The sequence below is a fragment of the Nymphalis io genome, chromosome 7 (genome assembly GCF_905147045.1).
Source record: "Nymphalis io chromosome 7, ilAglIoxx1.1, whole genome shotgun sequence".
NCBI classification, from domain to species: Eukaryota; Metazoa; Arthropoda; class Insecta; order Lepidoptera; family Nymphalidae; genus Nymphalis; species Nymphalis io.
In genome coordinates, this window is record NC_065894.1 from 4,946,009 (window position 1) to 4,959,655 (window position 13,647).

Here is a 13,647-nt window from a genome sequence, read left to right on the forward strand (position 1 = left end):
AGTGTACTAATAGTAGTTACTGATTCTTCGAGATGACTCGTCTCTAGGTGGATTTATGACCCTCAAAAAAATTACGTTGACCAAATTTTGACGAGATTATTTTAGAAAATAATTTATATATTATACAGACATTACTTTATGTTGATGTGTAAAGTAATCGGATAATAGCACAATCGTTTTTTTTTAATATTTTGTAGCAGATATAAGGCTGTTAAAAAATCAACAAGTTCAAAGTAAAGAAATCACTTGAAGCATATTCATTTTAGGAATTAAATAATAATAAAAAAGTGTATCGTATATCCTATTTTATGATATTATCACAGCCAATTGAAATTTTTAATCTGTATAAACACATTAAATGAATTGGATGTGATACTGTGAAAGAAAGAAGAAGTAAGGTTATTTAATAATTAATTCTCAGACACTCGTATCGTGACGAAGAAAACGAGCGTGCTGGTGGAGGGGCTGCATGCGTGCGAGACCTACGTGTTCTCGGCCGCTCTGCGCGGGGGGCCGCTGGCCGGCCTCAAGGAGATCGTCACGAGGGAGAATCCCAAGTAAGTTGCGGATATCCAAGGCAGACATTACCTTGTCCGCCCTCGATCATGGCTTAGTCGCTAATCGTGTCGTACTTCGTATGAAACGATCGTCGAGTTACAGCTAAGTGGATAGAATAATAATTATAATAAATAATAAAAACCTCCATAGTAGAAGAAAAACGTCAACTCATTAAGAATATCCATTTATTCAGCGATATCAAACGAGAGTCTTATCACTCCGACAGTTCGAGCAAGAATGAATCGGTTTTCCTCGGCGCTCATATTAAATCAAAATCAACAAAACTAAGCTATGTTTTAAAATAATAAAATCAGTTGTGAAAGTTGTGGGAAATTATGGTCAAGCGCTATTTAAGTACCCATTAGTAATGTATATATTAGTAAACTTCTAATATCTTTATAATTCGACAGGGCTCCCGTTAAGAATTTGAACTATGCCTATGACACAAAGAAAGAATTTCATATCTTCTGGAATGCAAATTGCGACATCATTAGAGAACCAATTGCTTACAGGGTAAGTTTTTAATATATTAGTTGTAGTGTAAGGGTTGACAGTCAATAAAATTTCCTTACTTTTAGGGAATACATCAATGGTTATTATCGAGTTTTGTCTAATGGATGGATATCAGGAATAGTTACTAAAAGAACTATATAAGAATTAAATAAAAGGCATTTTATTGAAATTTTAATAATTCCTATATAAAAAATATAAAGATGTAATTTAAAAATAACATAACATATTTCATTTCTCACTGGAAGAAAAAATTACCGAAGAATAATAATTTAAAGGCGTATCTTCTTCAAATCAAATCAATGTGAACTATTCAAGTTGGTTATTACGAGCACTTTTGAATCTTTCAAAATATCAATTAAAAGTATAATAAAAAGTAATGTAATACATATTTTTTTATAACAGAATAATTGATATTTTTATAGCTGGACTTAACGGAGTTAACGCAAAACCGAGTGAGTCGCTACGAGCTGCGCGCGAGTGAGAACGTTTCCCTTGCACACGTCGTGCGGGACGTGCCGCTCGGCGCTCGGTTTAACATCTGTGTTTGTGTAAGTCTTTATCGCTACTTACGATAACGGTTCAACAGCTTAAAACATTTCTAAACAACATTTTAAAACATTTTTAAACGTTTGCGATATTCTTTTCAAGGCACATTGTAGTAAATTAATCATATTCATTGCTTGGAAGCCTGTGATAATATCGCTACCGTTAGGAAAGGGGTTTTTTATTTTTTTTACGAAAAATAATTGTTTATTTTCTTAATTACAAATAAGGAGCTTCAAAAACATAATATATGTATGTGTTTTTTTATTTAAAAGTAAATACATTAGTAACGTAATGATGTAGGCGTCGGTGAAGGGCGCGGCTTGGACGTGCGTGGAGGCGCGCGCGGGCGACGTGGAGCCGCCGCGCGCCGTCATGGCGTGGTTGTCGCCCAACGGACACATCATGGTCAGCTGGCAGCACCCCGACGACAACAGCTCCGTGCGCAAGTCAGTCCGACCCCGTGATACTTATAATAATACCATGCAACCATCTATACATACTACAGTCTTTTTTTAAAATTATTTACAACTAATAAGGTATTCATAGTCAACACATTTTTTTGTTGTCTTTAATCTGTGATTTTATTAATGTTTTCCCTCCTCGTACTTATATCACTTTATACGGAATGTAATCAAAGAACGACGGCATACATTATTTTATTTGACAACGACCAAATTTATTTTCCAGACACAAGTACCAAATCCTAGTATCACAAAAGGAGATTCCCGAGGACATCCTCCACCCGACCGAGGACATAAAGACAGCGGAAGCGGAGTTCTCCCCGCTCATAATGACGGCCGACAGCACCCCGAGCGGCCCGCTGTACGTGAGCGTGCGCGCGGTGACCCAGGACGGCTACTACAGCGACCTGAGCGAGGTGCTGAGCATGGAGGGCGCGGAGGCGGCGGAGGCGGCGAGCGCGTGGCGCGCGGGCGCGGCGTGGTGGGGCGCGGGCGCGGCGTGCGTGTGCGCGCTGGCGCTGGGCGCCGCGCTGCTGCACGCCGCGCTGCGCCACCGCCGCCTGTCGCACTCGCTGCTGCGCCTCGCCGCCACGCCGCGCTACGACAGCCGCCGCGGGCAGGCCACCATCGACCACGGTCAGTGCCGACGTAATTACTTTACGGAGATGGTCAACATTCTTCCATTTTTTTGTGGCACCGTCCCTATGCCTATATATAAAGCCGATATGGCCTAGTGGTAAGAACGCGTGAATCTTAACCGATGATCGTGGGTTCAAACCCGGGCAAGCACCACTGAATTTTCATGTGCTTAATTTGTAATTATAATTCATCTCGCGCTTTACGGTGAAGGAAAACATCGTGAGGAAACCTGCATGTGTCTAATTTCACTGAAATTCTGCCACATGTGTATTCCACCAACCCGCACTGGAGCAGCGTGGTGGAATATGCTCCAAACCTTCTCCTCAAAAAGGGAGAGGAGGCCTTAGCCCAGCAGTGGGACATTCACAGGCTGTTACGACCGTCCCTATCAAAAATACAGGTTCTCCTTCAGTACTAGTGCAGAAAATACTACAAAAAGTAATAACATGTAGGATTTAAGTTTTTTTTATTTCTCGTATTGCTGTTTAGTATTATGATATGACATTAAATAGACCGTTGTTTACACAATAGTCACCAGTGGATGTATTATTTGTGAATATTTCTAAAATTATAAGACTTAGTATTCCTTTCATATTACAAGAATAACGAGATAACAAATTCTTTCCAGATGACGACGACGTGCCTCCCATCCACGGATTCTCAGACGACGAGCCGCTCGTGATAGCCTGAGCTGAATGTGATAGACGATCTTGTCGTTACCGGGTATCATGGCTTGAGTTTATGACACGCTGCTACCAAACGTTACAGATATGAAAAGTTCTTCAATACTAAAAATCGAGTCATTTTTAGCTTTACATCATAAATTGTTGAATGACCAATCACAATATTAGATTTCAAGACATATTCTATAATTTCATAAATTAACAATTATATCTTGTTAACCGTCTTAGCGGCCAGTATCTAGCTATGATACCAATTCTTTAGTATTGCGTACATATTTATTATCTGTATTAAATGTTATAAACGAAAGAATTTGTGCATTTGTCAGTAATTGTTTTTATTATTATGTGGTTGTCTTTATCTAGATATAATTGTAGCCACAGTTCACAAATATTTTGTCGTACTATTCTCTAATTAAAATTATGCATTGTCATAATCAACACATTTTAATAAAAAAATTGTAAATTCGTGATTTTATGTAAGTATACTAAAAATGCTCAGAGTATTAATATATTTTTTTTAAGATATAAATAGATCATATAAATCGAAATTGTTATTTTTTTTTACATTAATTTCAGTGTTAATAACTAAATTAAACGTACATAAAAATACATGAAAAAAAATTAGAAATAAAAAAATAACAGCTGAAGTCGTCTTATGAAATTTAAACTTGTTTATTTATTTTTAATTTTAAATGGCTGTTATTGTTATGAAATGAATCGATTCTCTAGTTATTAATAATAAGGAAAAGCTTATTCGATTTCGTTTTTATTTCGACATACTTGCCACATTTAAAGTTCGACACCAAAGATCTCTATATAAAGATATAATGTACAACGTATTGTATATAAAGCTTTGTACAGACATAACGAACGACTAACTTACATAATTAAATATTTGCGGGAAAATATTTAAATTGGTAAAAAATATTTGTATTGAAATTAGTTCGCTATATCTGTACCTAGCGTAATTATTATTGTAAATCGCATTGTGTTGAACAACGTTATTATGTAAGGTAGGTCTCGACATTCCTCATGTTTCGTGAATAGTTTTAATTCCTAGTTCCTTTAGTAGAAATGTTTAATATCCCCGCGTTCTCTTATGTAAGTAAGCATTCCATGAAAATTAATATTGTCATAAAATTATAATTAATTAGCTTATTAGGATCAATACTTTTTACGAATATTAAATTTCATGCGGATGCTTAAAATGTGTATTTAATGTTTTCGAGCGATAAAATTAAATAAACTATAAAGGAAAATAAATGGACTTTTATTTTTAATAATTAACTAACTATGCGAAAGTAACCATATGTCCGTAATGCTTTCACGGCTAAATAACAACCGATTTTGTTGAAATACAGTATGAAAAAAAGGTTGAACTCTGAGGAAGGACATAAGCTACATACCTAGGACATTTTCTTTTAGTAAGTTAAACGTTTAGTATTGAAAAACAAAAGAAATGTGTATTACATATATTGTTATATATTTTTTAATCTGTAATATGTGCAGTTCTTTTTAATAAGCCACTACCTTTACAAAATATATTACAAACGAATACAGACAGAGGTTTACCAGATCCCTAGACAGATATATAAACTAGTTATTTCAACATAGGATCGATATTGAAATACTGTGTAAAATTAGGTGGGAATGGAATATGTTGTTATTTATTATTACGCTAACTGTTAGGTATGCAGTGTAATAGGTTTGTTAGTCCTATCACCCAGTGGCGTAGCTAAGTGGACAAGGGCCCCGGTTCATATAGAAAGAATCAGGCCGTCGTTTCCTCTTTCCGTGTAGCTTGAACTTAATTTGGCCTTCAAAATTATAGATAGGAACAAGAATAGGACACAGTGAGAACAACTTATCCCTAGTAAGCTAAATCCATACGTCGCCTCTGTGAAGGGTAGAATCTCTATGTATTTAAAAGAAGAATTTGGGAATAAATTAACAACGACGCACATGACAATACAGAATATTTATTATACAGATGAGATCAATAAAAGGAAAAAAATGATTTTTGACGGAATTCCTCGTCCACACGAGATTTTTTTCTTTTTTTTTTCTTTTATGCTCCTCTCTTTTCAAAGCTGAGGTTAGAGGGCCCCCTAAGCTCCGGGGCCCTGGTGCACTGGTGCAGTGGCCTGGCCCTACAATAGCTACGCCACTGCCATCACCCCACACAACATAATTAGTGACAGGTAATTTCGATTACATCCTAGAAGCTCACATATTCAACTAACAATGAATAATTAATTACTATACTGTATACTGTAATATACGAGACTATTTAAAATGCAATGGTTTATTTATTTTAGCATAATACGACAGCATGTTTATGCTTTTATATTTATCAAAATAATTTTTGAATACGTGATTGCGTAACGATGTGGTTAGTATTTACATGAGTAGTGATGTTTTTTAATGTGTGTAATATCGCTTCCCGCTAAATATGACAGATTTTAATTCTGAGAATTGGCAAATAGCGTTCCCAGTTGGTTTAATACTAAAAGATATATGTGCCTACATCTTATACGTCCGCGGTTTCTATTACAGATACAATTTTATGTTTAATGTCATAGTTTTATTGGAATACAACTAACACCCATTCATAAGATATTAGGCACCACCCAATCATCAGATATTCTACCGCAAAACAGCAGTACCTACTTGGTATTATTGTGTTCCGGTTTGAAGGGTGAGTGATCCAGTGTAATTACAGGCACAAGAGACAACATCTTAGTTCCCAAGATTAGTGGCGCATTGGCGATGTAAGCGATGGTTAATATTTCTTACAATGCAATTGGTGACCACTTACCATTAGGTGGCCAGGTGGTATTCTATTTAAATAAAATTATATTTAAAGTTTTGCTATATTTAATTTAGTAATAATAATATCTATAATATCATATAATATATACATAAGACACCGTCGTGCCGTGCACGAAACATTGAATAAAACTATCAATGTCTTTTTGAATTGCAACCAATTTAGTTAGTTATTACTTTTTATACATTTTTTATCGTCAATACCACTATTATTATTTAGTCTAGTCAGTATACATAATTGGAACAATTAATAAAAACAAACAAAATAAAAGATTTTTTTTTTTTAAATATATTATACTTTTCTATAAATTTTATAAAAAGTTCTAAAACACAAAATACATATACATTTAATTAATATGGAGCTCCCGTAGTGCAGTGATTATCCAATCAAATGTGGGTAGAAGTACGACAATGTTCTCTCGGTAAACTGCTACACCCACTATGGATATTCTAGCATTAGTTTTGCATAACAGCGGTCCACCGATACCCGTCTAAAAAAAAAAATTTAAATATTACACCGATTTCGATTAATGATATTTATTTTTTGAACTCTTTTTGAACTTTATATATGATATAACATATGATAATGACATAGCTAGCCTATTTCTCTGAAGCCCAGATAGTTGTCACCGAAGTTATTTAAGTGGAGATCGAATTTTTATAATTTATAATGTCCTTCTGACGGATTGAGACCACGACTGTGATTCGCTGGGGAGACTAGTCGCAATTGCTATATTCTCTCACATTCATAACCTGATAGATCGGGAAATCACACAGATATACGTGCTTTCCGAGACACTGGAGAGTTCTGAACTGACAACTTCCAGACTTCGGGTTGATACTGAGAATTGACAGAATAACCAAATAAAATTTTTATTTAGCCTACCTAGGGCTTTTAACCCAAACGCAACGAAGCAGTCAGTTAATAATTAATTGAGTTAAGTGCAGTTTTTTTTCCGTATTTCTTTTCTCTAGTGAAGTTTCGCCATTGAAAGTCTGGTTGCTTAAGAAAAAACAGACTGCCCTTTCTTGGGTGATGTTTTTTCTCCTACAAGCAACGTTCAAGGAGAACATAAAGATGTGCCTTTGATAAAAGAAATATAAGAACAGAAATTTTACCACGGTCCCACGAGTTTTAACAGAAGCACAAAAAGCACCGGTGGGTATATCAACGTCAGGCGCAGATACTTTTTCATTACATTTCTGTGGAGTGAGTATGGTCGCATGCTGCCAGTGTGGTTGCGGTTGTAAAGCTTAAATGTATTAAAAAAATGATTTATAGTAATAAAAAACTATCACTTCATTAGGTAGCTATACGAGTATTTATATATTTAAAGAATTTAATTCGACGATTTCCTAAAACGAGATCGATGTATATATTTTTTGCTCATGATTTGTTTGTTAGGATTTCTCTCAAGGTTGATATTATATCGTGTCTAAAATGAATTTCATGTTTAAACTGTTTGATTTTGTATGGATAAAATGTGAATAGTTGAATGTAGTGTAAAATAGAAAATATACTGGACACAATAGGGCTATAATTAGTTTATTCTATTGTAAATATCTAAACATTAGGTAACATATTCAATGAAATAATGTCAACTGTTACACGTTGTATTTTGTAATACGTTCTATTTTATCCATACTAGTGCCTACAATCTGTGGTTGACATCGGGCCATCGGGTCATTTTTAACGAAAAACATACTCGTATTTCTGTGGAACTGAAACTTTAGAATAATAAAAAAATATATAAATTTTCGAACTATACATAATAATAATAGATTATATCGAAAATAGTTTTAAGTATATTTCTAATAACTTTATGAAAAAAATATTATTATTGTTTGTTATTGCAAATCAGTTGATTTATTTATTAAAAAAATGAATACCTAATACCTTGATCGTAGCCGCCCCAGCCAACAAAGTAACAATCGTCTCCTACGTGTGGGTCTGAAAGGCATGCCGGTTTCACATTCGGCTCTATCTTCAAAGGCCGATTCCAGTGCTGTTAAATTAATAAATAAATATGTGTATAATAAATGAAACATATATAACGTGTTAAAACGAAATGGATGAAAAAACAACTCTTAATCCAACAACATAACAGCACATGGAAAATGCTTTTTGTTTACCGTTTTCAGACTCAATTACAATGCCAATCTCTTAGAAATTGAAACATTGGCTAAGTAGCCAAGTATAATCAAATGATGACACTTGTATGAAATAATTAAAATCAATTACTTTACATAAATAGAAAAACATCTAACTAATAACGCTTTGTAATTACTTGCAAACTATACAATCGTATTTTTTTATAATATCTTACCAAAAGAGCGAGATCATTGTCGAGCTCACCAGGCTTAAATAAGTGAGTGTAAACAGTGGACATGCGGCTTTGAGAACCTTCTCTATTTTCCTTTAAGTCCCAAACACCACTGATAGTGGTAATTTCACCCGGCGCTTTACTGAACAAATAATTTATACTTATACTATACTGTTGGAAACATGTATTTTATTTCATGCAGTTCATTCTGTGCATCCTTAATCACGTGTACAATTTATAGTTCGGGCTACCTTTTTTATATCAAGGGCTTTAGTAGTGCATAACACACATAAAGATTTGTATTATCATTTATGAACCTTAATATTTGAAACATTATATAGTTTATAGTTTTACTTATTTACCGATAAGCGTTTTAATTATTTTATAACTAGATTTATTCGCTACAATTTACTAATAGGTACTACTTATAACAATGTCAGGTACTAAACTTCTAATAACATTAAAAATTTCTACAGTTACATCTAAATTATATATCATTAAAATATTTAGGAGAGCGTTGACACTCGTAATGAGTAGGTAACTCAGTATTACAAGTACCATTACCTTCCTTTAAATTCTAAGCTTTACAAACCCATGAACACAATCTGCAGCAGTGACGGCTGCTCGCTGGTGTATAATTGTTGCGTAACATAGGATACTTTGCATTCTCTTAGTTAACACGACGAAAGCTAGCCATGGATCACATCCACCTTCCGCTACATCTTTTTCTGTTTATTTGTAAGAAAAATTGTCATAAGTAAAACCATTTTTAATGACCGTTATTATAGTTCTCTCTGTATTTTTTCTTATTATTTTTGCTGTGATCGTTACAGAGAAAGAAGAAGATAAACGTTATAAGAGACTAATTAAGTTTTTTAAGGTAATAATACTATATTATACCAGCTAATTCTTTAATTTACATATTCATTTTATTGTCATGTTTCGCTTGGTGCTAAGGATTTGTGCAGTCCAACCACTTGGACTCGGGTTCATTAATTTTTTCGACATAAAGTGTCGCCGTTTATTACATTGGCTCACCCATCAAACAAAACTTTGTTTGATTGCTGTAATTACAGACACCATCGCAAGGAAATAAAATCATATCTGCATTTTCATATTAAGTTTAAAAAAATATGTAAGTTGTATATGTAGATGATCTTGTTTAGTTAAATAAAGGTCACTAGTAAACCATGTCGCTTCGGGCTTCAGATTTATTAAACATTCGATCACAGTGCGGACTATTGCTTGCTACAATAGCTTTAAACCACCGACTATTCGAAATAAATTTATCGTGCAAATATAATCTAAATCGGTGAAGTTATTGTTTTATATCTCTATAGCAAACAAATGATCATACAAGAAGTAAACTAAACTAAAAAATCTATTAAGGTGGCCTTAACCCATTTACATTTTTTTATATAAAATAGGTAAGCTGACGGTCAAATGGGTGGTAAGTAGTCACCATCGCCCATATACATTGGCGCAGTAAGAAATATTGAACGAGGAATATTTAATATTTTATACATCGCCAATGCGCCACCAACCTTGGGAACTAAGATATTATATCCCTTGTGCCTGTGGTTACACTGGCTTACTCATCCTTCAAACCGGAGCACAACAATACTAATTGCTATTTAGAGTTAGAATATGTAATGAGTGAGTGGTACGTATCCAGACGGGCTTGCACAAATAACTACCACCCAGTAAGAAGTCGTTTAAAAGTACATTATCAATGTATTAATTTTCTTATTAAAGGGATGTAAACAGTAAAACATATAATTACCAAAGTTCATGTCATGAACAGATTTTTTTATGACTTTTCCACATTTTTTATAAACCTGCTGACTCAGGTCAATTCCATCAATATAATCTTCATTAGAATAAGTTATCGCTGAAGTTACTGTATCAAATGATGATATCGTATCTTCAACATTGTCATACATTTGTTCTGTGGTTTTTCTTACGTATCTGTTTTTACTTTCCCCTAAGTTAACAAGCTTAAATCCATGTAATACATGAAAATCTGGAGTTGAATGGTAACTAATCGTTTGACTTTCGGAATTACTCATATCAACGTCATCTCCTGTTGATAGCGTCAATCGCTGTGGTATACGATTTACGCGTCTAGGATTCTCCGTTGATACACGATCACCTTAAATAAAATAAGTGTCATTAGTTACTTTCTTTGATTTAAAGATTTTTCAATTTATAGTGAAACTATTTTACCTAGTCTTGGATCAAAAGTTGAGTAGCCAAATGGGAGGTCACTTTCATTGTCATCTTCTTCGCTGTCTCCATCTATGGTGTCATAGTAAATACCTTTGTTCATATTTTTCGTTTTCCAACTAGTTTGCCCTCGTGAATCTTCGTGGTCAGAGTAAAGGCCAGCTAGACCTGGCTTAGGTAATTCTACGGCATAATCTCCTTCGTATTCCGGGTTACTGTAGTCGTACTTTGTATTTTGGTAATCAGTGTACGTATTGCTTTGGATACTGGGATTTCTAAATTTAGCGTTTTTTACATTCCAATATGGATCCACGTATTCTGGAGTAACTATTTTATTAGTTGACTTGGAACGTACAGTTGTAGCTGATAATTTTGGTATTTGAGCCTTTAAAGTATTTTTTCTTCTTTCTAGCAGGGCATTTCTCTGTTTTAAAGCTGCATTAAAGTTATCGATATTATTGGAACGTCTATATCGTTTGATTTTTTTATAACTATTATATTGTCGGGCACTTGATGTTCTGCTTGATGACAGCGGGAGTATACAACAAAGTTTTTGAGTACTGAATATGGTGTTTCTATTGAATGACCTGCAATTGCTTAAGTTTTAATATTATTTTACACTTATTTTTTTATATATATAGTTAAGAACATTTGTACCAACCTCGGTGTATGAACGGTTCCGTTATTTCGAATGCATTCTTGCTTAGTAATAAATGTACATATGCTTTCTGATTCAGAATGTTTCGTTTCTTCATCAAACCATACTTTGTCGTTTAAAATTGTGTTAGGTTTGTTGACTGTATTATAAGGATTAGTTATATTGAAAGCATTTGGAGATGAAGAGTTGCTAATATTTCTTTGATTATCTTCCCAAAAAATATCATTGCTCATTGGAAAAACGAAAACAAATTCGTCACCGTTTTGGGGCTTATTGGTTAATATATAACTTTCTTTTTTAGCAAGCGATTTAATACTGTTATTATCGTTTTCTGTAAGGCCCGTCATATTATTTTTGTTTTTACTTTTATTATAAGTATTTTCTTCTACATAGGCAGGCTTAGACAGTTCAGTTTTGTCTCGAAAATAAATAATAGATTGTCTCTTACCCTCATTAGATATTCCTTTATTTTTTTCGTAGTTGCTTATTTCTCTGGAATTTAGATCATTATCTTTAAAAATAACTTTAACACTTTCGTCAGTTTCAAATTCTTTTATATCATCGAATTTCGGTGGAGGTGCTTCAACTTGACGTATTTCTGAAGCTTTCTTATGCAACCACCAAAATTCACCATTAATTTGTGTTGAAACTGATTTCAACAACAGTAAAGCAATAAAAATATAGGAGAACATGTTAAATGCGTTTACGCGCACTGAACGCAAATGAAAACTGCGGATAAAAGGTGATAGATTAAATTTAAAAGCACAGGATGTTGCATCGAGTGAACGTATTAGCGAGTCATTTACGATAATAGCAGGTGCTGTTAGGTCACTTGTTAGTTTGCGACAATTATGATTGATCAGTGCGTAGAACCCGCACGCACTACGATGGACAATTTGCGGTCAATTATCGAAACGGTCCGAAGTTTGAAATCGGTACAGTTAATAGAGTAAAGTGGCGTAACAACTTTTATTTGCTTTGTGACATCCTCGTTACCAATGCATCAAGTAATTGTTTACTAAATTTTAATATAACTTAATTAAATGCAATTATTAAGTCTATTACTTTTTAAAAATTATAAAGAAATTGGTTTGCTTATCGGAAAAATCTTTAGAATAACAATTTTAAAGTAAACCTGTAACAATGTAAAAATATTTGAAATCCTATTTCTCTCGGAATCGAAATCGATACAGTCGCACCTAAGCCTACAAAAACAAAGTTATATATTTTCTATATATGTGGGAGATAATATTTTTAATCAATTTCCGGTCTTATAACACGGTTGTTCAATTGATTCAAATGACAAGTCTAAGACTCAACAGATGTCAACAGATCAGAAGTGATTCAGTGTTGAACACGGCACTATCGGTGCTCTGAACTATATGTTTGGTAATTACCCTGGTAAGCGTGTTATTGTATTTATTCTGTTAATTATATAATTCAACTTAATTATTTTATGTATCGAATTCATTGTAATCAGTGTTTAGAAATAAGTATAATTACTTGCTATTGTATTAAATATACTTTGTTTTCTTATAAATTTATTTTATTATTTATATTGTCTCTCGTTCTCCCGTTGAAATTAAATAGCTTTACTACATTTTATTAAATTCGCATATGCTTTATATATCCGATTGTACCAATTGTGTTATTAAGCACTTAGGAAAATAGATAAATAAAGTCGCGGCCTAAATAATGATGGACAGAAACATAATTTTTGCTATAATTATAGCATTATAGCCCATAGTAGTGAACATAATTAAGAGGAAAATTATTCACGCCCTACTAACCCAATTAAAATAATTTGTCATTAATGTTAGGATGTTTAATTACATTTGAGTTAATTTTAATTTATATTACTTCGACGAAAATACCTTTTAGAAGTACATAAAGTTTTAAATGTATATTTTATACATAATATAAAAAAAAATCTGTTTAGTAACTAAAGTGAATTTATTGTCTTTTGAGGCATCTAATGTAAAGTTTTATTTTTATATAGACAAAATATTTTAAACATATTCTTAATAAAATATTTACTCATTATCTTCTTATATTTTCATATTTTACAAGCTTTTCATTTTTCCTTATTGAATTTTGTCTTCATAAATATCAATTAAAAGTTGGCTCGATTTGTCGCTTCTTTAGAAATTTCGAATACATATGGCCTCCAATTAATTATCTCGTGATATTAAGGGGCAGGATAAAAACGA

At 33.3% G+C, this 13,647-nt stretch overlaps 2 protein-coding genes across 3 annotated transcripts in view; one reads left to right on the plus strand and one right to left on the minus strand.

The window, feature by feature from the left end:
• Positions 1-4,663, plus strand: part of LOC126769369 (40S ribosomal protein S19a) — a 45,516-nt gene extending 40,853 nt beyond the window's left edge. For both annotated transcript variants that reach the window (XM_050488089.1, XM_050488087.1), the window contains 6 exons: positions 422-557; positions 969-1,071; positions 1,494-1,619; positions 1,918-2,063; positions 2,305-2,714; positions 3,346-4,663. In XM_050488089.1, coding sequence (XP_050344046.1) covers positions 422-557; positions 969-1,071; positions 1,494-1,619; positions 1,918-2,063; positions 2,305-2,714; positions 3,346-3,407 — 983 coding nt within the window. In that variant the 3' untranslated portion in view covers positions 3,408-4,663. The remainder of the gene's footprint in view (positions 1-421; positions 558-968; positions 1,072-1,493; positions 1,620-1,917; positions 2,064-2,304; positions 2,715-3,345) is intronic.
• Positions 4,664-6,539: 1,876 nt separating this feature from the next.
• Positions 6,540-12,133, minus strand: LOC126769735 (uncharacterized). The gene is made up of 8 exons (XM_050488651.1): positions 11,441-12,133; positions 10,780-11,366; positions 10,337-10,705; positions 9,146-9,281; positions 8,557-8,695; positions 8,127-8,235; positions 7,349-7,482; positions 6,540-6,720 (listed from the first exon to the last, which is right to left on the minus strand). Exons 1-8 carry the CDS (start codon positions 12,127-12,129, stop codon positions 6,577-6,579), a joined length of 2,307 nt encoding a protein of 768 aa, XP_050344608.1. The 5' UTR covers positions 12,130-12,133; the 3' UTR covers positions 6,540-6,576.
• Between the last annotated feature and the right edge of the window lie 1,514 nt (positions 12,134-13,647).

Bases quoted from the DNA above. Each gene is read 5' to 3' on its own strand.
- LOC126769735 (XM_050488651.1), bottom strand. From the start codon at position 12,129: ATGTTCTCCTATATTTTTATTGCTTTACTGTTGTTGAAATCAGTTTCA. The intron at 11,367-11,440 runs GTTGGTACAAAT...AAGCAATTGCAG, and splicing joins GGAACCGTTCATACACCGAG to GTCATTCAATAGAAACACCA. The intron at 9,282-10,336 runs GTAATTATATGT...ACAAATAAACAG, and splicing joins TGTTCATGACATGAACTTTG to AAAAAGATGTAGCGGAAGGT.